Source organism: Bos indicus x Bos taurus, chromosome 17 (genome assembly GCF_003369695.1).
Source record: "Bos indicus x Bos taurus breed Angus x Brahman F1 hybrid chromosome 17, Bos_hybrid_MaternalHap_v2.0, whole genome shotgun sequence".
NCBI classification, from domain to species: Eukaryota; Metazoa; Chordata; class Mammalia; order Artiodactyla; family Bovidae; genus Bos; species Bos indicus x Bos taurus.
In genome coordinates, this window is record NC_040092.1 from 9297563 (window position 1) to 9321512 (window position 23950).

The 23950-nt window shown below is 52.9% G+C and overlaps 1 protein-coding gene across 1 annotated transcript in view; it reads left to right on the forward strand.

Annotated features, from left to right (window-relative positions):
- The window catches only part of FAM222A (family with sequence similarity 222 member A), a 60370-nt gene that overhangs the window by 13620 nt on the left and 22800 nt on the right, over window positions 1-23950 (forward strand). Inside the window, exon 2 of the mRNA XM_027566528.1 lies at window positions 16695-16822. Coding sequence (XP_027422329.1) covers window positions 16741-16822 — 82 coding nt within the window. The 5' untranslated portion in view covers window positions 16695-16740. The remainder of the gene's footprint in view (window positions 1-16694; window positions 16823-23950) is intronic.

Sequence of the window (23950 nt, forward strand, 5' to 3'; positions counted from 1 at the left end):
GGTGCCCACTGCAGCCACTGACCAAGTCCCATTTGTCAGCCCAGCCTGTGGAGGCCCAGAACCGCCCACAGGAAGCCCCCAAAGGCCACATGGCTTCCATGGCACATTCCAGGAACCTGGGACCAGCTTGCACCCGCCAGGCCACACCCACCTCTGTGCCTTTTTGCTCAGGCTGGGGCGCCCACGTAGAGCACCTTCCCCACCCCACCTTCATGTGGGCAATCGTGTGCCTTCTCTGCATGAGTGACTCCAACTCTCCTCTCCCCTAGAAGGGCTTCAAGTCCCTCCCCTGGGCCCCATACCCGACTCACCAATGCCAGAGCCCCGAACCTCTTTCTCCCCACTCTTGATCCACAGTGTGGTGCGTAGTTGGTCTTCAGTGAAGTCTGAACAAATACTCAGCCCTAGCCGTCAGACTCCAGGCCCCTGCCTGGCTTCGTGGCAGAAACAGATACAAACAGATGGGTGATGAGGCTGTGTTTCTGAGGCTGGGGTCAAGTGCAGGACACCCGCGGATCAGGCAGGGCTCACCCCAGGTCTCCCTCCTCCACCCAGGGAAGCAAACACTCCTGAGCCCTTACGATGCTCCTCCTGAAAGCTCGGCCACCTCCGTTTAATCCTCCCAGGGGGAGGCGGGGAGTTTACGGATGAGACAGGAGGCTCCAGGCTCCAGAAGGCAGGTGCGGGCTGAGGTCACACATCTTCTGTGGGTGGAGCCTCTGATGCAGCCTTGGACCATCTGACCCCAAACCCGGTGCCCTCCTCGCCCCCCACTGGGTTGAAAACTCCAGTGCCCACAGGGGCCAACCAGGTGACGCAGTGAGCAAAGCAGCTGCCACTGGGTCTTGTGGGAAAGTAGGCTCCAGAGCTGCCAGTTCTAGTTAGTTTTCAAGAGAAACCAGACGATGGGAATTTTGGGTGGAATTTTAGTTCTTCTTTTCAATATTGGCAACCACGTCACAGTTTCTTTTTACTGCAGCCAACAGGGCAAAGAAAAAGATGTTTGTGGGTGGCATTTACACCCCTTCAGTGATATGATGTTGTCTGGGTAGGGGGACGATGGGGGTCCTGGGGTGTCCCGCCCTCCCTATCCACACCCCTGCCCAGCAAGAGCCCCCCAGAACCCAGCGGCAGCTCCATGCACCCCCGATGGCACCCCCAGCCGCCGCCTTCACCACCGGAGGCAGGGCCCCAGCCCCACGAGGGCACCACCCAAATAGCTATAATCAGCAGCCTCGCCAAGACTTCAAACTCACCCAATTATCCTGCAAGAGAAAAAAAACACAAAATGAAAACAAATTAACATGTTTGCATAGAAGCTGCTGCAGCAACACACACAGCCGTGCACACACATGCTGGCGCGTGCCCCAGCGAGGCTGGGAGACGCCGCCCCTCCCCAGGCCTGGCACCCACCTGGCCGGGCTGAACTGGGCCAGGCTGGGCCCACTGTCTGGGGCCAGCGTGTGCCCTTGGCCCGGCAACTTGATTGTCCCCAAACCTGGCTGGGCACTAAGTCCACCAGCTTCCGCTGTCTTTACTTTTTTTTTCCCCCAATTTAATAAACACATGAAATTCAGTGTATGCAAAAATTCAGCCTCATGGAACTTGAAGCTCGTTCTTCACATGGGGAAACTGAAGCACAGAGAGGTTAGCTGACATGCCCAAGGCTGTACAGCTGGTGAGTGGAAGAGCTGGGGTTTGGACCTAGATCCGTCAGCTGTGGCGCCCTTGCCATAACCACCACACCTCCGCGGCTCCCTCTGGTCTGTGGGTCACGTGTCAGACGCCTTCGCCTGCTGGCCTTCAAGCCCCACCCTCCCACCCCTCCAACCTGTGTGCATTTTCCCCTGTGTGCGCTCTCATGCCAAGGGCTGTGGGTGTGCTGGTCAGGATGGCAGAGCCAAATGGATGTGAGTTCAAATCCCTGATCCATCAGTCTCTTGCTGGATGGCTTTGGCCAGGGGGCTTTTCCACTCTGTTGCCTCTTCTGGAAGATTGGGATGATAATAGTCCCTTCCTCCGGGAGGTGAGGAGATTCAGTGTGTGAATGCCTGCAGAGTCCTACCTCCGGTATCTGCCCATGGGGTGGGGTCCCCTCCTGGCCCCACACCATTCAGCTAGCTCTTGAGAGGAGCCCCGAGTTGGGTGCCTCTGGGCTCCGAGCCAGGCACTGCACTCCCCAGAGCCCACAATCAAGGGTGCTCAGAGCCCTTTTTTCCAGGAAGCTGCTCATCCCGGGAAACCACCCGGCTTGTCTGGGTTCCCTCGAGGCTCTGTCTGATCCGGGGATGGGGTTGCTGGGCACGTGCCCGATTGCTGCTGCTGTTTCTGATTCTTCTCAGGGTCCCTGCAGCCTGGCGCACCGCCAGTGCTCAGGCAGTTTCAGTCAGTGGGAGATTTAGTTCCCTCACCCCTGAACTGCGCTCACTGAGCACTTGTCTGTGGGAGCTGATGGAGAAACAGTGCTGGAAGGGCTTGGAGTTTAAGATCTTGGAGCCCAGGGGTCCCCAGACCAGGGCTGTGGATGTCTCCCAGCCCCCTCCCCCTGCCCTGCAAGACCGCGGACAGACCCCTTCCCCTCTGCAAGCCCCTTGCAGTCGTCTCTGGCCCATGACTCTGAGAGCTGGAGTGGACATTGCCACATGGTAGACTCCCCATGGGTGGTAGATTTGAAGTTGCTGAGCGGGCAGCAGAGTTGCCCCTGCCCCTGAGTGAGTGACTACACTGATGATGCACATATCACGCAACTTGGTCCTCACCACGATGCGATGCGGAAGGGGCGGTTTCTAGCCCCATTTTACAGATGGAGAAACAGACCCCAAGGGACTCCATGAGACTTAAGAGAGCCCTCCTGGTAAGCGGCAGAGCTGGGGTTCAAAGGGAACAGTTCTGGATCGTGCTTTAGACGCGTGCTGCTCGGTCCCTCCTGGATGCTGCTGGTCTGGAGCTTAAGGGGGACATGCCTTGCAGGTCTGGACAGTGGGGACCAGCAGGGCACTGTCTTGGTGTTGCTGGTGCTAGAGGGTTAACTCCATTGGCCTCAGGATGGCCCCTCTGGCATCAGCTTCAGCCTACAGTCACGCCCACCACTCAGGGCCTGGGTGCCCCCTCCAGGGGGGCAGTGACCTAGTGCCCACCCCGGGGATGGCTGGTGCCCAACCAGCCCTCCCTTGGCACAACCCCATCACCAGGCTTCACGCCCCAACCCTGCTGTGTGGCCTCGGAGGAACCCTCGTTCTTTGTCACCCTGGGAGAATGGGAGGCATGGCTGCGCCCGCACCTCTCAGGATGGGACGTGGCTCCAGTGCATCGTTGCTGCTGGAGAAAGCAGCCCTCCCCTCCATCCAGAGCCTTCCCAGCCCTTGCATCTCGTCCTTGGGACAAGGCCGGCGTGGCCTCCAGCCGATTCTCTGCTCACCCACCTGCGCTGACGAACACCGGCTTGGTTCTGTGGGGGCCTGGGTATTCCAGATGTGTGGAGTGGTCTGTTGGATGGATGTGGTCAACTCTGCAGTGAAATGTTGGTGGGGGAGACTCCCAGGGCCAGAGCAGACGACTGGAGAGGAGCTGGGGGAGCTGCGAGCCCTGGGTCTGCAAGGAGTGGTCAGGAAAGAAGGGCTGCAGAGTATGGTCTGTCTGTTCAGTGCGGACTTGTTGACCATCTGCTATGTGCCTGGCCTCACAGTGGACTAGAAATGGGTGTATGAGTCCCCAGGCTTGGCCACCTCCCTGCTGTGCACCTCTGGGCAAGCCACGCAGTCTCTCTGGACCCAGCTTCCTCACAGGGGGCTGTGGAGATGGTCAAGGTGGGGTGACATTCATTACAAGGTGGGTGAGAGCCAGGGAATCGCACATTTGGAGATTCAGACCTCTTCCCCACCCCTTGGGGGACGGTGGAAGCTGGTTCTGTGGCTGTATGTGGCAGGGGGCATAGCCCTTGACCCTGAGAGCAGAAGCCCGGAGCAAGTGGGGTTCAAGAAGTGGGGAGAAGGCTTTTTCCTCCCCCACAACGGAAGTAACATCGCTCTTTTAGTCATTTTGACATTTGGAAATGAGTCTGATGAAGAGAAACTTGACTGTCACCCAGCTGCCCAGAGCTGGGGACTTGGTCTCATACCGGGGTGTAAGGCCCACGGGGAGGGCCTGACTTTGCATGGCGTGAATGGCCGTCCCAGTCCAGCTGGGCTCACGGGAGCGGGTGAGCGGACTCGGTCTTGACGGTCCTGGGTCCCGCACTGATCGGCACATTCCGGCCCCCGGCTCCTGGAGCCGCCCGCCCGCCCAGCAGCCCATTGTCTGGTGCTGGGGGAGCTCGGAGCAGCCGTTGTTCTGCACACATCTGATCCCGTCTTTTCCACATCAGATCATTTGTAACCGTCACCAGGCAATCGGCCCCGTCGCTGATTCAATCTCGGCTTTGTGCTGTCACAGCCGTTTTTCTGCGCCGGGCTGATTTTGAAAGGAGGCCCATCTTCTGGGCCTGCTTTTCAGAAGCTGGGGGAGGCAGGGAGGGTCTTTACGTATATGTGTGTGTGTGTGTGTTCATGTCCCCACACACACACACAACGTGTGCGTACACACACAAGCCTCTGCCTCTCATCACTGAGGGTCAGATTTGAAATGAGGTAGGGGGACGAGGGCCCCAGGCTGACCCCCCTCCCCTGCCACCTGCTTACCCTGAGCACCTACTGTGTGCCCCCGTGTACAAACCCAGCAGAGCCTGTGCACCAGGAGGGAAACAGATGTTAAAGTGTTCATCAATAAGGTCATTTCAAAGTGGCCATGGCAGTAAAGCGGCGACAGGATAGTGGTGGGGCCAGAGGGTTGCCTGCTTAGGCGGAGTGGTCAAGGAGGGCCTCTTGGAGGAGGTGACATTTGAGTTGAGGCGTGAATGAGGGGTTGGAGCTGGTCCAGCGAGTGCCACCCCAGCTGAATTCTACATGTGAAATCTTCCCCCAGACTTCAAAGACATGTTACCAAAAAAACACAAAATATCTCATGAGTCAGTTTTGAATATTGATTATATGTTGAAGTGATACTGTTTTGGATATATTGGATTAAAGACAATATATTATTGAACATAATTCCCCCTGTGGGTACTAGACAGTTTATAATGACATTATATTTCTCTTGGAGAGCCTTGGGTCTGGAACAGGGTCCCCAGCCTCCAGGCCATGGATCGGTACCCCTGTCAGATCAGCAGCAGCATTAGCTTCGAAATCAAGTGCACAATAACGTGATGTGCTCGAATCACCCCCAAACCATCCCCCACCCCCACAGTCCTTGGAAAAATTCTCCCAAGAAACCGGACCCTGGTCCCAGAAAGGTTGGGGACCACTGCTCTAGAGTATTTACGTAGAAACAAAATGGGGATTGTAAAGGTCCTGGGTGAGACCCAGGCTGGCCTCTTAGAGGAACAGGTGAGCCAGCAGAGAGGGCCAGTGGCTGAGGAGTGGGGAAGGGGTTCCCGCAGGGCCTCAGAGGACTGTCAAAGATGACTCGAGGCCAGTGGGGGAGTTCTGAGTGGAAAAGGCGGTGATGTCCGTGGGAAGCTCAGCCTGGCCCCTGCAGGGCGTGGCGTGGCCTGAGGGGAGGCCTGGAGGTCATGGGCCACATGGTGGGAGAGGAGCTTCTTTCTGTTTGTTTTTGTTCATAATTTTATTTATTCACTTTCGTCTGCACTGGGTCTTCATCGCTGCGTGGGCTTGTCTCTGTTTGCCGTGGGCAGGCTTCTCATCGTGGTGGCGCCTCCTGTGGCAGAGCACAGGCTCTAGGGTGCATGGGCTTCAGTGGCTGTGGCTCCCTGGCTTAGCCACTCCGCGGCACGTGGGATCTTCCCGAATCAGGGATCGAACCTGGGTCTCCTCCGTTGCCAGGCCGATTCTTTTACCACGGACACCAGGGTGGCTCCTTACAGAAGAGTCGTTGACAGGACCCCTGGGAGGTTGGCTGGGCCAGATATGCTTCTCTGCTTCCCTAGGCTAAAGTTTACTATGTCCGTCTGTCCATCCCTCCACTCCTGGATTTCAAAGCTTCCGGGCCTTTCTCTCCTCCTGCCTCTCCCCCGCCCCGCCACCTCTACCCTCTATGGCCACTGCCTCCCTGAGCAGCTGCTCCCTGTCGAGTCTGTGAGTTTACAGAACACCCCAGCTTTGTCTCCAGGTGGTCAGTGGTTGAAATCCCTTTCGAAATTTTTCCTGTTTTTTAAAAAATTTATCTGGCTGTGCCAGGTCTTAGTTGTGGCATGTGGGATCTAGTTCCCTGACCAGGATTGGACCCGGGCCTCCTGCATTGGGAGCACAGGGTCTTAGCCACTGGATCACCAGGGAAGTCCCTGAAAAGTTATTAAAAAAAAAACAGAAATGATGGCCTATTTACCATAGAAAAATTATGAATAAAGGAGAAGCACAAAGAAGAAAAATCAGAGTCCCCAAGGGGTGGGGGGGGGGCCACTGTGGCAGAGCTGGGGCTGGAACCCAGGGGGTCTGGCTCCTGCACCCCAGCATGAAAATCCAGGCGCCCTGTGGCCAGAGGACACGGAGGGAGCTCCCCGACCCGGGCAGGGCTTGGGAACACTGCATGCCCAGCCTCCCTCACAGCGAGGCCGCAATGGGAGACCTGGCCCATGTAGGGGTGGGATTTGCCACTCGGGCTAATACATTTACATCTGTGCCCGAGTGCCCTGTCCTGTTTCCCCACCCCTCTCTGGATGGTGGTACTCACCTCTGCCCCAGCCTGACCCCCAGAAGCATCTGTTGATCCTTGGCTTAAAGACTAGCCCTCACCGGCCACGTTTGATTCCCTACCAGCCGCTCTGCCCCACCCTTTCTAGGCTCTTCTCCCCTAAGCACTCCTGGCCCTTCCTGCCGGGGGGGGTGGGGGGGGGGGGGTGGGGGGGTGGTGTGTGCCTTCCTCCATTCTTCCCCTCCCCCCAGGGTCTAATCCAAATGCCGCCCCCCCCCCCTGCCCCCGACCCAGGCCCACCTCTTCCAGCCCCTCCCCTTCCTCGGGCCGCTTACCCTCATGGGTACCCAGACCACGCACCAACATAGTCGGCTCCCTCCTGCTCCCGAGCCTGGGGTGGGCTAAATGAGGTGATGTCTGTAAAGTGCTGAGCCCATAGGGAACACTAAAAATAAAAAAAAGCTCCTATTACTGCTCGGAGTATTAGATTTTCTCCTTCCCTGTTGCTGGGTTAACCCTGAACTATGGATGCAGGGCCCTGGAGCAAGGGGAGGACGGCGGGGCGCACCCCAGCCCATCTTGGCTCTGCACTGGGTCTTCCTCCTTCCAGACCCGTTATCCCTAGAGTCATCTGGTAACCTGTTGCTCCTCCCGGAAGGTTCTGTGAGCTCCACCCCCCAAAATACTGGGTTGGGGCCTTTCTACTGGGTTCCCCCAGCCCCCATGATAGCATCATAGTGCTAATGACATTGGGTATTGATTCCAGGCTGCAGACGCCCCCCCACCCCACCCCTTTGTCGGAAGGCATCTGCCATTTGCCTTTAAAGGGCCAAGGCCAGAGCTAGGAGAGGAACAAATGACTTGTAGGATCAGACCCTGCCTCTAACTTCCCCGACTTGGGATCTGGCTGTCAGAGAAGAGTGTCTCAGAAAAGTTGGGTAGGGACTTCTGAGGTTTGGGGTCTTTGTTCTCCCTGCTCAGGTTTCCTGGAGGCTCATTTGCGTGAGAATGAGCACCGCCCTTCACTTACTGTGGTGGGGGCTCTGGGAGAAGACCAGCCAGGCTTGTGGCCAGTGGCCGTGAGAGCCCAGCCCATCGAGTGGGGGTGGGGGGTGGGTGCGCGACTCTCAAGCTTTTGTGAAACTGCCACTACCCATGCACCAGCACCCGCTCTCAGCTTCTCCCTGCCCTGACCCAGCACCTGTCCACAGAAAACGGCTCTCCCACCTTGAGGTCTGGGGGACCTGCCCCATCCCCTCTGTCCTGGTGACCTGCCTGGCTGGGCACAGGTGGGATGCTCTTGGTCTTCCCAGCAACCCAAAGCTGCTTCAGGTTTTCTGTACTCGCCAGTTCTCTCGAGTCTCCATACGCTTGCCTGTGTGATTCTCCACTTGGGACCTCCTCTCCTAGCCTTCACTTGGCCCTTTCTTACTTACCTGCTGATAATAATCACAAATGATACTAGCAACAGCTACCACTTAGGGAGTTACTACTATGACCCTAGCACTTTATTTGTACTAAGCCATGGTAAGGGGTTAACCCCTTTTTCAGTCAAGGTAACTGAGGCTCCAGTACTTTGGCCACCTGATGCAAAGAACTGACTTATTTGAAAAGACCCTGATGCTGGGAGGGATTGGGGGCAGGAGGAGAAGGGGACAACAGAGGATGAGATGGTTGGATGACATCACTGACTCAATGGAAATGAGTTTGAGTAAACTCCAGGAGTTGGTGATGGACAGGGAGGCCTGATGTGCTGCAGTCCATGGGGTGGCAAAGAGTCGGACACGACTGAACGACTGTACTGAACTGAACTGAGGCCCAGAGAGATGGAGGCATTTGCCCAAGGCTAGACTTAACAGATGTGAAGAACTGACTCCTTGGAAAAGACCCTGATGCTGGGAAAGATTGAAGGCAGGAGGAGAAGGGGACGACGGAGGATGAGATGGTTGGATGGCATCACCGATTAGATGGACATGAGTTTGAGCAAGCTCCAGGAGTTGGTGATGGACAGGGAGGCCTGGCGTGCTGCAGTCCATGGGGTCACAAAGAGTTGGACACAACTGAGCGACCAAAGGCTTATAATAGATAAACCTGGGATTTGGTTAAGGAACAAAGCCCAGGCATCTGGCTCTGAAACCTGGGACACAATATGGTCACCCTCCTTATGAGGGAGTGGGGCTGTCCCTTGTCCCTGGCCTTACCCCCCAGGCCAGGTAGGTTGGCTCCATCAAGGGTATGCTTGCCTCCTTGCCTCATAATTGCCCTTCTGATGCACACACCCGTCTTCTGGCATCTGCCTCAGCATCTAGCCCAAGACCTGGCACATAGTAGGTGCTGAATTTGTCAAGTCATCATCTGTAGAGGTTGGAGTGTTCCCTGGGCCAGTTAAGGCACGGTAGCTCCCTTGGCAACTGACCTTAGGCTCCCAGGCTCCGCCCCGGCCCTTTCTCCCAGGTGTTTGCCTTGGGAGCTGGCCGTGGTGCTGAAGGGCCAGCAGCCCACCGCAGTTCTTAGCTCTGTGTCCCGTTTGGCTACTTCCTGAGCCCTGCCTAGCCCCAGCTCCGTGGGCCAGCCCATCTTTCTTTAATGAGACGGTTTCCTGAGGGCCTGCTGTGTGCAGGCTCCGTACACCCATGGAGCAGGGATCAGGGACAGCCACTTAGGACACTCCAATTATTCATCAAATATTTATGGGGTATCTTTATGTCTCTGAAAAGCCTTTGAGCAACCTGGGCTTCAGTTGAACGCCAAGTAGAACTTCAAGGGCTTCAAGCAGAAGGGATGGCATGGGCTAAGGCCTGCAGGTGTGGAGGTGAGAGGCACGTCTTGAGGGATGCCCGCCTCTGGACTCTGCTGTCCACCAACCCGAATTTTTGATCGGCGATTCTCTCTTTGGTATCCCCTGCAGCCCTGAGCCACCAGCATCAGTGGCTCCAGTGCCCTGCCACCCAGGGTGGGACCCAGACAAGGTGCTAAGAACTGTGGGGACGAAATGGAGGGGTGCCAACCCCTAAGCAGGAGGCTAGCATCTCTGTCCTGGGAACAGAGGGAGCCAGGTCATGTTCTGTGGCCAGATTAGCATTTTAGAGAGACCTCTGGCCTGTGTGGGGGCAGGGATGGATGTAGTGGTAATCCTGGCCATGGATGAGGCCTCCTCTTGAAGGGGCCAGAGCCCTCCTCCTCCCCCAACCTTAAAAAGAGTGAAAATCCCCTTTCTGGTTCTGCTGCAGCCCAAACAGCAGTGGGAAATAATCACTTTTCACAGGCCTCTTATCCACAGCCAAGCCCTGCTCCCGTTTAATCAGCAGTGCCAGTGTGACTTGAAGATTCCTGGGCTTGAGAGATCAGGAGAGGGGTTAAAGAAAATTACCCTCGCCTCCTCCATGCTAATGTAATCTCTAACCAGATCTGCCTAGCCACAGCTCAAATTGCTTTTTAGATTAACATTTAATTATTAACAGGGTCCCCTGGAAGGCCTCGGGCTTGGGGCTTGGAACGGGAGTGGGGGAGGGAGCGGTAGGAGGGGGTGGGGTGGGCTAGTACTCTGGCTGCCTTGCAGAGAGAGTTGGGGGGGTTGGATGGGGAAGGGGCAGGGGAGAGTGGGGTCAGGAAAGGAGTGAGAAAGGAGACAGCAAGGAAGAAGAGAAGCGCCAGGAGAGAGGGGCAGAGAGAACAAGCGACAGAGAGACAGGGAAGCAAAAGACAGACAGACAGTGGACCCGCCTGTCGTAGGGGAGGGGCCGTGCACCCTTGCGGCACTCTTGGGTGAGGGTCCCTCCACCCTTCTGTCCTGGTCAAGGTCAGGCAGATCCTGCCCCTTCCAGTACAGGGGGGCCTTGAGCTTTCTGAGGCCTTGTGCTGGCCCGGCCCGGCTCGGCTCGTGGTGGTAGGAACCCATCCAGAGAAGGGAGCCACTCAGGCCACACAGTCAGGCTCCAACCCAGCTCTCCATGGCTCGAAGTCCAGTGCTCATTGCCCCTCCCAGATCCTGGTCCTCCTGCCTCAACTTCAAATTCTTCCTGGCAGGTGGGGCTGGGCTGGGGGCAGAGAAAGGGTGAAGGAGAGTGAGGCTTCAAGTGCAGTGCAGGGGTTGGAGGTGAGAATTGCGGGGTTAGGGGGGAGGTGGGCGGGGGCACTGCAGCCCGCGCTGAGTGAAGGTCATGAGGCCTGGGGAATAGCAGGCATCGCCTTCACCTGTTGTTGGCGAACTTGGAGTCCCAACTGTCCACTCAGCACTTAACAGCATGGGTTTTATCAGCCTCCTGTCTGGGCTCCTCTCGACTGCATTTAAACCCCGCTGGGTGTGGACTGAGCCCTGTGTCTTGCACACAGCTAGTGTCCTGGATTGTGTTGGAAAACCACACAGTAATATCGCCTCCTCCGATCGTCTGGGCCACTCCCCATCAGGATCCCACGAGGGAAACTGAGACTCAGAGAAGGGTTGTGACTTCAAGGTCACTCAGCCAGTCAGAACCCTGGGGCTTGGCCCCTGCCTGGCAGGTGCCATCCTAAGGCCTCCGGGGCTGGCCCTCTACTCTAAACTCCTAGTCCCACTGGACGCCAGGACGGCCTGGCATGACCTCTTCTCAGCCACAACCCATCTTTGGCCTTGAGTGGAGCCACAGAGGCCAGAAGGGGCAGCTCCCGGGAGGAGGGAAGGCTGGGAGCGGCCTTCACAGGGTCACAGCCGCCTCCTGCTGTGGAGGTGTGTCCCTGCCTCCCACCTGCTCAGGGCCACCCCAGCTGGCATGGCGAAGGCAGACTCTGACCTACAGGATGCCTGGAGGAGAGTTCTGCCCACTGGCTCTTTAGGGAGATATCAGAGGCCGAGGGGAGAGGCCAGACAATTCCACTTCAAGCAGGCCGGCCTTGGGAGCATGCAGTCTGGTTGGATATTCTGTCTTGGCAGGATGTCCTCACAGATTTCCATCCTCCCAGCACATGGCACAGGGCTGGTCCCCAAAAGATGCTCCAGGAGTGTTTGCTGCCTGAATGAGTGAATGAATGGCTGGGTAAACGACGGCCACCTCAGAATAGTTCCCTCCTGGAGGCAGGGCCTTGCTCTAGCCATCTCAGGATTGCTCTGCCCACATGGCCCTCCCAGATTGTCCTCTGTGAATGTGCATGGGATGAATCAGTGGCCTCCTGGGGGCCCTCTCTTCCTCCTCCCCTGCCTTTCGTCTCTCTTTCTGTGATCCTAGAGCCTCCTGGAGAGGAGCCAGAGACTGGGGAGAAGCACGACCTTGCTTCTGCTCCTTCCTGCCCAGCTGCCTGCGAGATGGGAGGCGGCCCCAGCCCCCAGCATGGAGCCAAGGCTGGAGGCCCGAGGCGGCAGGCCCTGGCTGGGGTTGATGCCCTCAGGCTGTGCCCCCTGAAAGCTGTGTGACCATGGGCACATGACATCCCCTCTCTGTGACCGGTTCCTCATCTGTGAAATGGGCCTAGAGATAGAAGCCACCAGGGAGGCTGCTCGGAGGAGGACGGGCTGAGGTGTAACAGACTGGATGCGTGTGGGGCGTGGCCCAGAGGGAGCGCTCCTCGATGCACGCTGCTATTATTAGCACCAGCTGGGTATTGTTAGTTTCAAGCTCCCTGTTCCCACTGGCAGCGTGGGGAGGGGTGGCTCCCCAACACCCCCTGCAGCCAGACAGGCTGGAAGGGATGACAAAAGGCGGGCAGGGCCAAAGGCCCCAGTTCCCTGTTCTTCTAATAAATATAAAGGCAGCCTTTAGACATCCGTCTGCTGTGCATTGTTCTGCCAAGGCGAGCAGCAGACTCAATTCCTCCTTGGACTCAGGAAGTTCCTTCCTTTCTTTCCCCTCCCCTGTCACATTTCCTTTATCTAAATCCTCAGCTATGAAAGGGCATATCGACAGCTGGGGGCATTATCTGGTGGAGGGGACCTTTTCCTAGGGGTGCCTCCGAGATAAGGCATCTTATCAGCCCCCGAGTCAGGGACGGTAGCCAAATCAGTCTAATCATTGAGGCTTGAGACGTTCCCCCCTCCCCACCCCCCACTTTTATATTATTAAAGTCACAAAAGACCTTGGGCTTCTAAACAGCCTGATTTGCAGATAGGGTTTCAAAACGAGCAGCTCTCCCAGGATGGTCCCTGCTGAGGGAGTAGTCATGAGTCGGGGTGGGGGCTCTGGGCAGCTGGCTTTCTGCAGGCGGGTTGATGCCAAGCAGAGAGGGGGTGTGGGAGGTCACTGAAAGATCATGACTGTCTTAAGCACCTGCTCCAGTCCTCTCTCCAGTTTGCTGTGTGACCTTTTGCAGGACACTTGGCTTCTCTGGGCCCCACATCACTTCATCTGACAGTAACTAAATTCATGGATTTGGCCCGTCATTCAACACCTCTTTATTAAGCGATTGCTCTCTGCCAGGCTTTGGGGAGAAAGAGACAAATAAGACACGGTCCTTGCCCCCGAGAAACTCAACAGTCCAGCGGAGAGAAACAGACACGAAAATCGGCAGTTACAACTCTGTGTGATTAGGGTCATGAGTGGGGGTGCCCAGAGGAGGGGAGCCCGAGTCTGAGTTACAGGGATCAGGTGGCAGTCCCGTAAGTGGACAGACCAGCGCCAGCAAAGGTTTGGGGGCCAGTGGGCTGGAGGAGCAAGGAGAGATGGCGGAGGGTGGTGGAGCAGGTCATGGTGGCCTTGAGGGCCAGGTAAAGAGGGTCCGGCTCTCTTCTGGCACCAGAGAAGCTTTGGGCCAGTAAGAAGGTTGTTTTGTCTTGTTTGCAGATGATATGTGTGTATGTGCTCAGTCGCTTCAGTCACGTGCGACTCTTTGCGACCTCATGGACCATAGCCTGTCAGGCTCCTCTGTCCATGGGATTCTCCAGGCGAGAATACTAGAGTGGGTTGCTGTTTCCTTCTCCAGGGGATCTTCCCAACCCAGGGATTGAACCCGTGCCTCCTATGTCTCCTCCTTTGGCAGGCCGGTTCTTTACTGCTGAGCCACCTTGGAAGCAGTAGATAACGTGGGTGATACCAGACTGTCCTCTGCCCTCCCTCACCGGACTCCACCCCGCACCTGCCCCGGTAGCAGGGCACAGGGTTCCTGGGAGAAGGGGCAGGGGGTTGGGGTACTGGGGGCCCAGGAAGATATCCCTCTTCTCCACGTGCAGCCGGCCGCTCAGACGGCTGGTCCTCCACGCGCACGGGACAGACTGAGCCAGGCGGCTGCTCCAGGAAAGCTGAGCTGAGGCCTTCCCGTGGACTCCGTCTCCCCTGGGGAATCCTCTGTGGCCCCCAAGCTGGGCCTCGTGGTCTCTCACATACCCCAGAACTGCCTGGGTGTCCACATCTAAGCACGCTGAAACCAGAGCCCCATGGGAAGGGCATTTGCTGGGGTCTGGTGTTAGTTGATCAGTCGTGTCTGATCATTGTGACCCCATGAACTGTATGTATCCCACCAGGCTTCTTTGTCCACGAGATTCTCCAGGTGAGAATCCTGGAGTGGGTAGCCGTTCCCTTCTCCAGAGGATCTTCCCGACCCAGGGATCGAACCCCGGTCTCCCACATTGTAGGCAGATTCTTGACTGAGCCACCAGGGGAGCCTGAGAGAGGCTGGGGAGGCCCCAGAATAGGCGGCCTACCCCTCACCCAATAAGCACTGCAGCCCCCGGCTTGCCCTTTTCCACTGAAAAGCAGGCTAGGGTGCTTGACCCCTGAGGAAGGGGGTGTGCTGGATAGGGGCTGGGCTTCTGGGCACCTGGCGATTGGCCAGAGGTGAGAAGGACCATCCCGGGTGGCTGGGCTGGGCCAGGAACCTGGAGAAGACTGACCTGGGAGGGATCACAGAGGTGCTTTTACAAGGTCAGCGAGGGGCAGGGACTCCCCGGGGGTCACACAGGCATGGAGGTGGGGGAGCTTCTGGGCCTGCAGCCCAGGTTTCCTCTGGGTGCTGACCTCTCTCCTTCGCTGCCCAGCACGGTGCCAGCCTGCGGGCAGCAGTGCAGCCCAGTGCAGAGGGGCCAGGCTCACCCAGCCCCTGGCAGCTGAGGGCCCTGGGGAGGGCACCGTCTCCCTCTGGGTTTTGTCTTTGAAAAGAGAGGGCTTGCTGGGGCCCGGCTGGCCTCTCCCCTCTGTCCCCCTAAGTGTCAGAGCAGCGAGAGGTGGCTGGTGCTCTGGGCTAGAGTGGGGACCTGAGGCCGGGCTGCCAGGGTGCCCCCAGGCCTCTCACCTTCCAGGCAGGCACACGATGGTGTGTGTGTTTCCGTGGACGGCCCGTGTGTGCTGAGAGGTGCTGGAGGGGCGTGTCACTTGGGGTGGGCGAGGGTGCGTCCGGGTGTGCCAGGAAAATGGATGTGGTGAGCGCCTCCGGGTGTGTGCGGACGCCCAGCACGGTGGGTGGCGTGTCCGAGGGGGCCTGGCTGCCCCCAGGAGTGTGGTGTGTCCCCAAGGGCCCCCAGCGCGGCCTACTGCCGGCTTGCTCACGTCCCGAGTCTCCGGGGAGCGGCACCTCCTTCCGCAGTCAAGGGCTTTCATCCCTGCAGTAAACCCCACTTCATTCCCTTCTTCAACTGTGTAATTTCTGCCTGATTGTAATGGCATATTTTAAAATTACCAGAAATCAAAGCCAGGAAGCGGATACCGAAGCTTTTATCGCGTCGCTGCGTTAAGGCTGGCGATTGGGGGGTTGGGGAGGGGAGGCATTAGACCCACCGACCCTCCCCCATCCACCACCCATCTCTCTCTCCCTCTCTCTTTTTTTTTTCTGAGACAGTAATAGGAGAAAATTGGTTTTGAAACTGAATAAAAGTCCCTTTCAGAGTAAATCATTTCTTTCAGGGTACCTTTGCTGAAAGTAAAATAGAGCATAATGAAAGGTGGGGACGTGATTGTCTTTCATTTACCGAGAGTCCAGGACAGACAGGGGGCTGCAGCCGTCTCGGGGAAATACAAGATTGGAATAATTGCTCGGTAACAAGGAGCTTGTTGTGAAATTAGTATCTTAAGAAAGTAGTGAAAAAAGGCTTTTCCTCATGAATACTTCATTATTAGAAGAAAGCGGCAGAATTTAGGGCTCCAGACACCTGTTTAGTATTAAATAACTTCCCTTTCTTCCCCTTCAACACACCCTCCCCTCCGCTTTCTTCTTTTTTAAAACCAGCCGCCCCGCTTGGCAGCTCGGGCCTTGGCGGTGGGGGTGGGGATGGGGCACCCGGGCTGGGTGATCCTCAGCAGTGTCCGGGGTTGAGCCTATACCTGGGCCCACCTTTCCCTGGCAGGAAACATCCCGCCCTCTCCCCATCCATCCAGGGCAGGCCCTGCCCGTGTCATCTTGCCCCTCAGAGGCTCCAGGTTCTCGGGGAAAGTGAGGTTTTGTGTAGCTAAAAATGCTCACTTCTGTGTGAATCTGGGTGAGTGAGCCCACGTGGACCTGTCCGGAGCCACGTCTGAGCCGCCCTGGGTGGGCCTTGCCTTTTCTGTTTGGGCTTGGGGACTCATTCAGGGGGCCTGGTGGCCTTTCGGGCCTGGTCTCAGGGCTCAGTCTGAGACCAAGGTCAGACTCAGCACAGGTCACCCCCGGTTCTCGCGGGGACCCCACCCTGGATATCTCACCCTTCCAGGGGTACTGTGAGAAGTCTCTAGACTGGGGTGGTGGCGGGGAGACCAACACTTCAATGAGTGGGAACCCTGTGTGTCACGGGCAGTTCCCAGACACCCCTCCCCTCCGTGTAGCTTCCCGAGATGACCCTACAGATGGGAGGTCTGTGCCCTTCATGAGCTCAAGGCTGAAGGTGGGGAGCGGGGAGGAGGAGGGAGGGGGGTTGGTACAGATTTGCTGGCAGGTGGTTACGAGAGAATGGAGCCCACCGCCACCTGAAGGAACATGGAGGGGAACTGCTGAGAGAGCATGGAGTGGGCGAGGGTCAGAGCACGCCTGGGGGCATCTGGGAAGCCCCTGGGAGCAGGGGTGAGTCGGGCTGGGTGGGGAGCTGGGAGATAGGCCTGGAGCGGCCCATGTGACCAGCACCTCCTCTCCCCTCTTCACAGGGACCCCACAGCAGAGCACGCCCCGCTGTGGGCCCCCAGCTCAGCCATGCTGGCCTGTCTGCAGAGGACCCAGAACGCCCCCGGCCAACACCTGGCCTGCCCGACCAAGAGCCTGGAGCTGCGCAAGTGTGAGTGACACGCCCTCCCCGCAGCCCTGGCCCCTACCCTTTCCTCTGCCCGCTCCAGGCCCCGGGGCTGGCATCCTCCGGGACACGCCGAGTTCACCCCGCCTCGGGCCGTGGCAGGGCAGCTCTCAGGCGGGGAAAGCCGTCCCCATTCCAGCGTGTCCCCTTACTGCCAGCCTGCTCTGGCCGCTCTGTGCCCTCCCAGGCCTCTGGGAGGCTGGGGTCCCTCCCTGACAGTGGCACCCACTCCCTTTGCCTGGCTGACACCCACCGGGCGCGACCTTCCTCCCCAGCAGCCTCCTCTGGCCACTTACCAGCACTGGGACCCCAACCCCAGCACTTCCTCCGTGGCCTGCCACATGCCATGTCTGTCTGTGTCAGCAGAGAGTAGGATCACGGGAAAGCAAACATGCTTAACCCTGGGACAACGCAGGTTTGAACCGTGTGGGTCCACTTATACATGGATATTTTTCAGTAGTGAACGCTATAGTACTCCAGGGTCCGCGGTTGGTGGAGGAACCGAGGACGTGGAGGGCCAACTGTAAATTATGTTCAAATTAACCCCCATATCGTTCAAAAGTCAACTGTCGTCCCAAATGGGATCCAGCTTGGGGCTTGGATTGCTGTGTGGTCTTGGGCATGTCCTTTCTCCTCTCTGGACCTTGGTTTTTTCAATGGGTCAAGTTAGGGATCTGGACTTGGTAACTTCCAAGGGTCTGTCCTCCTTTACCATACAGGAGAGGGGTCCCAAGCCCTCTGAGCCGATTATTCTTAACCACCATAGATTTGTTGTTGTTTTTGTTATTTTTTAAGTATTTAGAAACATTTTAAAAAGTAGGGAGATATGCATAAAAATCTGGATCTAGTGTGTCTTGAATCAGAAAATCTGGTAACACAGGCCTGTGTTCCTCCTGTACTGCAGCTATCGGTTAGAACAGAACGCCTGCATCTTTAAAGGGATATTCCTCTCCAGTTCACCACAGTCCCCAGTCCCCACCCTTCCCTATTGTAGCACAGGATTACCATTTATTACTGTGTTTATATTGTTGCTTTATTCTTTTTTTAATATGTATTTATCTTTAGATAGGGGCTTCCCTGGTGGTTCAGAGGTGAAGAATCCACCTGCCAGTGCAGGAGACATGGGTTCGATTCCAGGTCTGGCAATATCCCTCTGGAGAAGGAAATGACAACCCACTCCAGTATTCCTGCCTGGAGAATCCCATGGACAGAGAAGCCTGGGGGGCTACAGTCCATGGGGTCTCAAAGAGAGCCGCTGAAGAACAATCTTTAGACGATAATATACTCACGTAGTCCAGTGTTCCAAAGGAATAAAGGGGTAGAGAGACAAAGCCTCCTCTCCACTCCTGTGTGTTCCCCAGATGTTCTATGCACGTGCCAGCAAGTACGTGTGTCTGCACAGACTGTACCCACTGTCTGACGCCTCACTTTTCTCACTTAGCAACACATCCTGCATGTCAGCATCCGAAGAGCTCCCTCATTCTTTGCACGTAGTTTCTTGTAGCGCGGACGATCCATTGTTTTCTTGGCCCGTCCCCTAAGGAGAACCGTGCCCCACCTGCCATTACAAGCAGCGCAGCAACAAACTGCCCCTGGGTATGTGCCACAGAGATGTGAGTAAAACCACACCGTAGATTTCTGCAAGAGGAAATACGGGCTCAAAGGTATGTGCATTTGTAACTTTGACGGATGTGGTTTGATTTATCTGTTCATCCTCTTGATCTATTTTTCCCCCACTGGGTCTTGTCCTTATTGATTTATAGGAGCTCTTTGTATATGATGGAATTAGACTTCTGTCTCTTCTATGAACTGCAGATGTTTCCCCCAGATTGTCATTTGTCTTTGATTCTGTCATGGAGGACTTTTTTTTGGTGAAGTGAAATTTGTCAGTATTTCCTTTTATGGACTTTGGATTTTGTGTCATACTTAATGTCGTTTCTCATTCTGAGGCTGTTAAAAAAAAAAAAAGAGAGGGAGCTTCCCCAGGGTTTCTTCTAGTTCTTCTCTGGTTTAATTTTTAAAATATATAATCTTTGATATGTTTGGTAATTTATCTGGTGCAAAGTTGGGGTATGGATACAAGTATATTCAAATATCAGTGCAATGCTGGTTTAATTATTGTAGCAGTATAATACACCTTTGTTGAGATATTATTCACGTACCATACAATCCACCCATCCGAGTGTACCCTTCAGTGGTTTATATACTTACAGAATTTTGCAACCATCACCCCAGTCCATTTTAGGGCATTCCTGTCAGCTCAGAAGAAATCCCTTTACCCACTCCTTCATCTTCCGTTCTCTACAGGTTCCTCTCTCTCGGCCTTTACTGGGAAGGGACCATACAGTACGTGGCCTCCTGTGACTGGCTTCTTGCCCCTGCACAGCGTTTGCAGGGCTCACCCGTGTCATAGCATGTGTGTAACACATTTTAATACTTGGTGGTGCTTCCTGCTTGTTATTCATCATTCTCTTATGCAAAAACCTCTTGGTTCTATTAGTTTTCTGTCTGGACCACAGAATCAACTTATCTAGGTAAGAACAAAATCCTGTTTGGGTTTTTACTGGGATTGCATGCAATTTATAAATTAATTTAGGAAGAAGTGACACTTTTGTGATGTCTTTCCCTCCAATAACATGGTCTGTCCCTTTCTGTTTGTTCAGACTTTCTTCCGTGTCCCTCAGGAACGGGTTAGTACTATCTTCGTTTAGACCTTTGCACATTTTTAAAGTTTCCTGCCTCTGGAACATTAACCTTTCGTGGCTAATCTTTTCTTCCATAAGTGTTTAAATAAAGGCTATTAACTCCTGCCACCTTACTGAATTTTGTTGTTTATAAAGCTTTTTCAATTTCATCTCTTAAGTTTTCCAGTTACACTATCAAATCATTCGTAAGCAATAATTTGACCTCCTGCTTTGCAAGTTTTATACCTTGATTTCTTTGTCATATTAAGGTTGCCTACTATCCCTGGAACAATAAAAAATAATCGTGGTCACAATAGACATTCTTGCTTTGTCTCTGACTTTAACCAGAACCTTCTAGGATCTCCTCATAACACAAAATGCTGGTCTAGGGGCAGATACTTTATCAGGTTAAAAATAAGTGTCTACCTATTCCCGTTGTATTAAGAATTTTAAAAATCAAGACTGGAATTTGAACTTCTCAGTGTCTGTGAAACTGATCATAGGTTGTTTTTTTTCCTCCCTTGTTCTCTTAATGTGAATAATAATACAGATTTCTTAGTAATGAACCAACCTTGCCTTCCTGGTTGGTTCCCACTTGGTCATGAGAAATATTTCTTTGTAACATACCATGGGGTTGCATTTTCTATTTAATAGTTTTACTTCAATTTCATCAGTGACATTCAGCTTTAGTTTTCTTTCTTGGGAACAGTTTTTGTTGGGTTTTAGCGTCAGTGTTACACTCACTTCACAAAGACAGTGGAGGCTTTCCTCCTTCCTCTGCTTTATAAGATCGTAAGTAGAAATGGATTATCTGTTCTTTAAAGATTGGTTGATCCTCCATGAAGCAGTCTAGGCCAGTGCATTTATTTGGGGGAGGTGGAGGTCTGGGTAGCACTGAGATATTCACCATTCCTTCCGTAATGATCGATTTAAAGGTTCTTGAATGAATTTGGTAAATTATGTTTCTCTAGAAAAGTACCCGTTTTATCCAGGTTTTAAAATTTATTTGCCTGAGGCTTCCGAAAATAAATTCCTTTAAATGACTATGTTACCCTTGTTTCTGATACTGTATATTTTGTGCTCCCCCTTTTGATTAGGTTAGTTAGCTAATGAGGTTATCTACCCCCCTCCTTTCCAAAATGAAACATCTTTAGGATCCATTTATTAGTAATTACCCTTTTCTGGTTTCTAATTCATTAATTTATGCATTTGTCTTTATTAAAAGGCTCCTGCTTTGCTTTTTAAAAAAATTTTTGAGAGGCTTAGATCTTTATACTGCTAAACAAGAAAAAAAGGAAAATTAAGGCTCTGAATTCTCCGAGCACTGCTTTAGATGTATCCTATAGGTTCTAACGTGTATTTTTATCAGTACTTTCTAAATACTCTATGGGCTTCCCAGATGGCCCTAGTGCGTAAAGAATTCACCCGCCAATGCAGGAGACACAACAGACTCGGGTTTGATCCCTGGGTTGGCAAGATCCCTGGAGGAGGGAGTGGCTACCCACTCCAGTATTCTTGCCTGGATAATCCCATGGACAGAGGAGCCTGGCAGGCTACAGTCCATGGGGCCACAGAATTTTGGTTCTGATTTCTTCTTTGGCTTCAAGCTCATCTGAGTTCCATCTATGAGCCCAGGTAGTGGGTGCTTTTGTGTTTTGTTATTTCTAGTTCTACTGCATTATAATCAGATAATACTAAGATTTCTACTTTTTTGGACTTCAGTGAAGTTTTCTTTGCCATATGATCTCTGGGTTTTTTGTGAGTTTTATGACTTTTTATGGGAATTTGAAAAGATGTAGCTTTTTTTCAGGGCTCAGAGTTTAGTATTTACTAATTATATCTACCCCATTAATTCAGTTCAGTTCAGTCACTCAGTTGTGTCCGACTCTTTGCGACCCCATGGACTGCAGCATACCAGGCTTCCCTGTCCATCACCAGCTCCCAGAGCCTGCTCAAACTCATGTCCATCCAGTTGGTGATGTCATCCAACCATCTCATCCTCTGTCGTCCCCTGCCTTCAATCTTTCCCAGCATCAGGGTCTTTTCCAATGAGTTGGTTCTTCGCATCAGGTGGCCAAAATATTGGAGTTTCAGCATCCATCCTTCCAATGAATATTCAGGACTGATTTCCTTTACAATTGACTGGTTTGATCTCCTTGCAGTCCAAGGGACTCTCAAGAGTCTTCTCCAACACCACAGTTCAAAAGCATCAATTCTTTGGCGCTCAGCTTTCTTTATAGTCCAACTCTCACATCCATACATGACCACTGGAAAAACCATAGCTTTGACTAGTGGGACATTTATTGGCAAAGTAATGTCTCTTTTTAATATGTTGTCTAGGTTTTTCATACCCTTCTCTTCCAAGGAGCAAGTGTCTTTAATTTCATGGCGGCAATCACCATCTGCAGTGATTTTGGAGCCCAAGAAAAGAAAGTCTGTCACTGTTTCCATTGTTTCCCCATCTATTTGCCATGAAGTGATGGGATCAGATGCCATGATCTTTGTTTTCTGAATGTTGAGTCTTAAGCCAGCTTTTTTACTCTCCTCTTCTATTTTCATCAAGAGGCTCTTTAGTTCCTCTTTGCTTTCTGCCACAAGGGTGGTGTTATCTACATATCTGAAGTTATTGATATTTCTCCCGGCAATTTTGATTCCAGCTTGTGCTTCATCCAGCCCACCATTTCACATGATATACTCTGCATATAAGTTAAATAAGCAGGGTGACAGTATACAGCCTTGACGTACCCCTTTCCTGATTTGGAACCAGTCTGTTGTTCCATGTCCGGTTCTATTGCTTCTTGACCTGTATACAGATTTCTCAGGAGGCAGATAAGGTGGTCTAGCATTCCCATCTCTTGAAGAATTTTCCACAGTTTGCTGTGATCCACACAAAGACTTTGGCATAATCAATAAAGCAGCAGTAGATGTTTTTCTGGAACTCCCTTACTTTTTCGATGATCCAGCAGATATTGGCAATTTGATCTCTGGTTCCTCTGCCTTTTCTAAATCCCGCTTGAACATCTGGAAGTTCTTGGTTCACATACTGTTGGAGCCTTCTTGGAGAATTTTGAGCATTACTTTGCTAGCGTGTGAGATGAGTGCAATTGTGCAGTAGTTTGAACATTCTTTGGCATTGTCTTTCTTTGGGATTAGAATGAAAACTGACTTTTTCCAGTCCTGTGGCCACTGCTGAGTCTTCCAAATTTGCTGGCATATTGAGTGCAGCACTTTTCCAGCATCATCTTTTAGGATTTGAAATAGCTCAGCTGGAATTCCATCACCTCCAATAGCTTTGTTCATACAGATTGTTCCTAAGGCCCACTTGACTTCTCATTCCATGATGTCTGGCTCTAGGTGAGTGATCACACCATCATGGCTATCTGGGTCATGGAGATCTTTTATGTAGAGTTCTTCTGTGTATTCTTGCCACCTCTTCTTAGTATCTTCTGCTAGGTCCATACATTTCTGTCCTTTAGTATACCTATCTTTGGATGAAATGTTCCCTTGGTATCTCTAGTTTTCTTGAAGAGATCTCGAGTCTTTCCCATTCTATTGATTTCCTCTATTTCTTTACACTGATCACTGAGGAAGGCTTTCTTATCTCTCCTTGCTATTCTTTGGAACTCTGCATTCAAATGGGTGTATCTTTCCTTTTCTCCTTTGCCTTTTGCTTCTCTTCTTTTCTCAGCTATTTGTAAGGCCTCCTCAGACAGCCATTTTGCCTTTTTTGCATTTCTTTTTCTTGGGGATGGCCCCATTAATTAGGTCTTGTGTATTGTACTTACCTGTCATGATAGAGAAATGGAGTAGATGCCTACTGGTAATGTGTGCCAGTCTGCTGCTGCTTGTAGCTCCTAAAGCTTTGGCCTTATAAATGGTGATGCAATGCTATTTAATGCACAGATATTAGTACCTTAAATCTTCATAGTGAATTGCATCCTTCTTGGCTGTATTTAATACTTTTTGGCTTGGATTCAACTTTATCTATTAAGATGGTAACCTCATATTAAGATGCTTTTTTAATTCACAGTTTTTCTTGAAACCTTTGCCAGTCCTTTTATTTCAACCTTTCTGAATTACTTTGTTTAGCTGTGACTCATATAATATAGAGTTGAATTAAGCTTTGTGATCCAATCTGAATGCCTTTTAAAAAATGTTTAATAGGAGAGTTTAGCCCATTTACATTTATTGATGCAACAGATGTCTGGTATTAGTTCAGTCATGCAGTGCTTTGTTTCAATGGCTTTGAAAAGTCTTTCCCCGTGTGATCTAAGTTCTCTGTGTACCTACTAATCATAGGAAAGGCTGGGATCCTTTTTCCAGTGCTGCAGTGTTCAACAGTTCCCTAATTTTCTATTTCTTTGACACGGCGTCTATTCCATCTACCCTAAAATGAACAAAATGATGAAATTAGTGTATATCCTTCTCT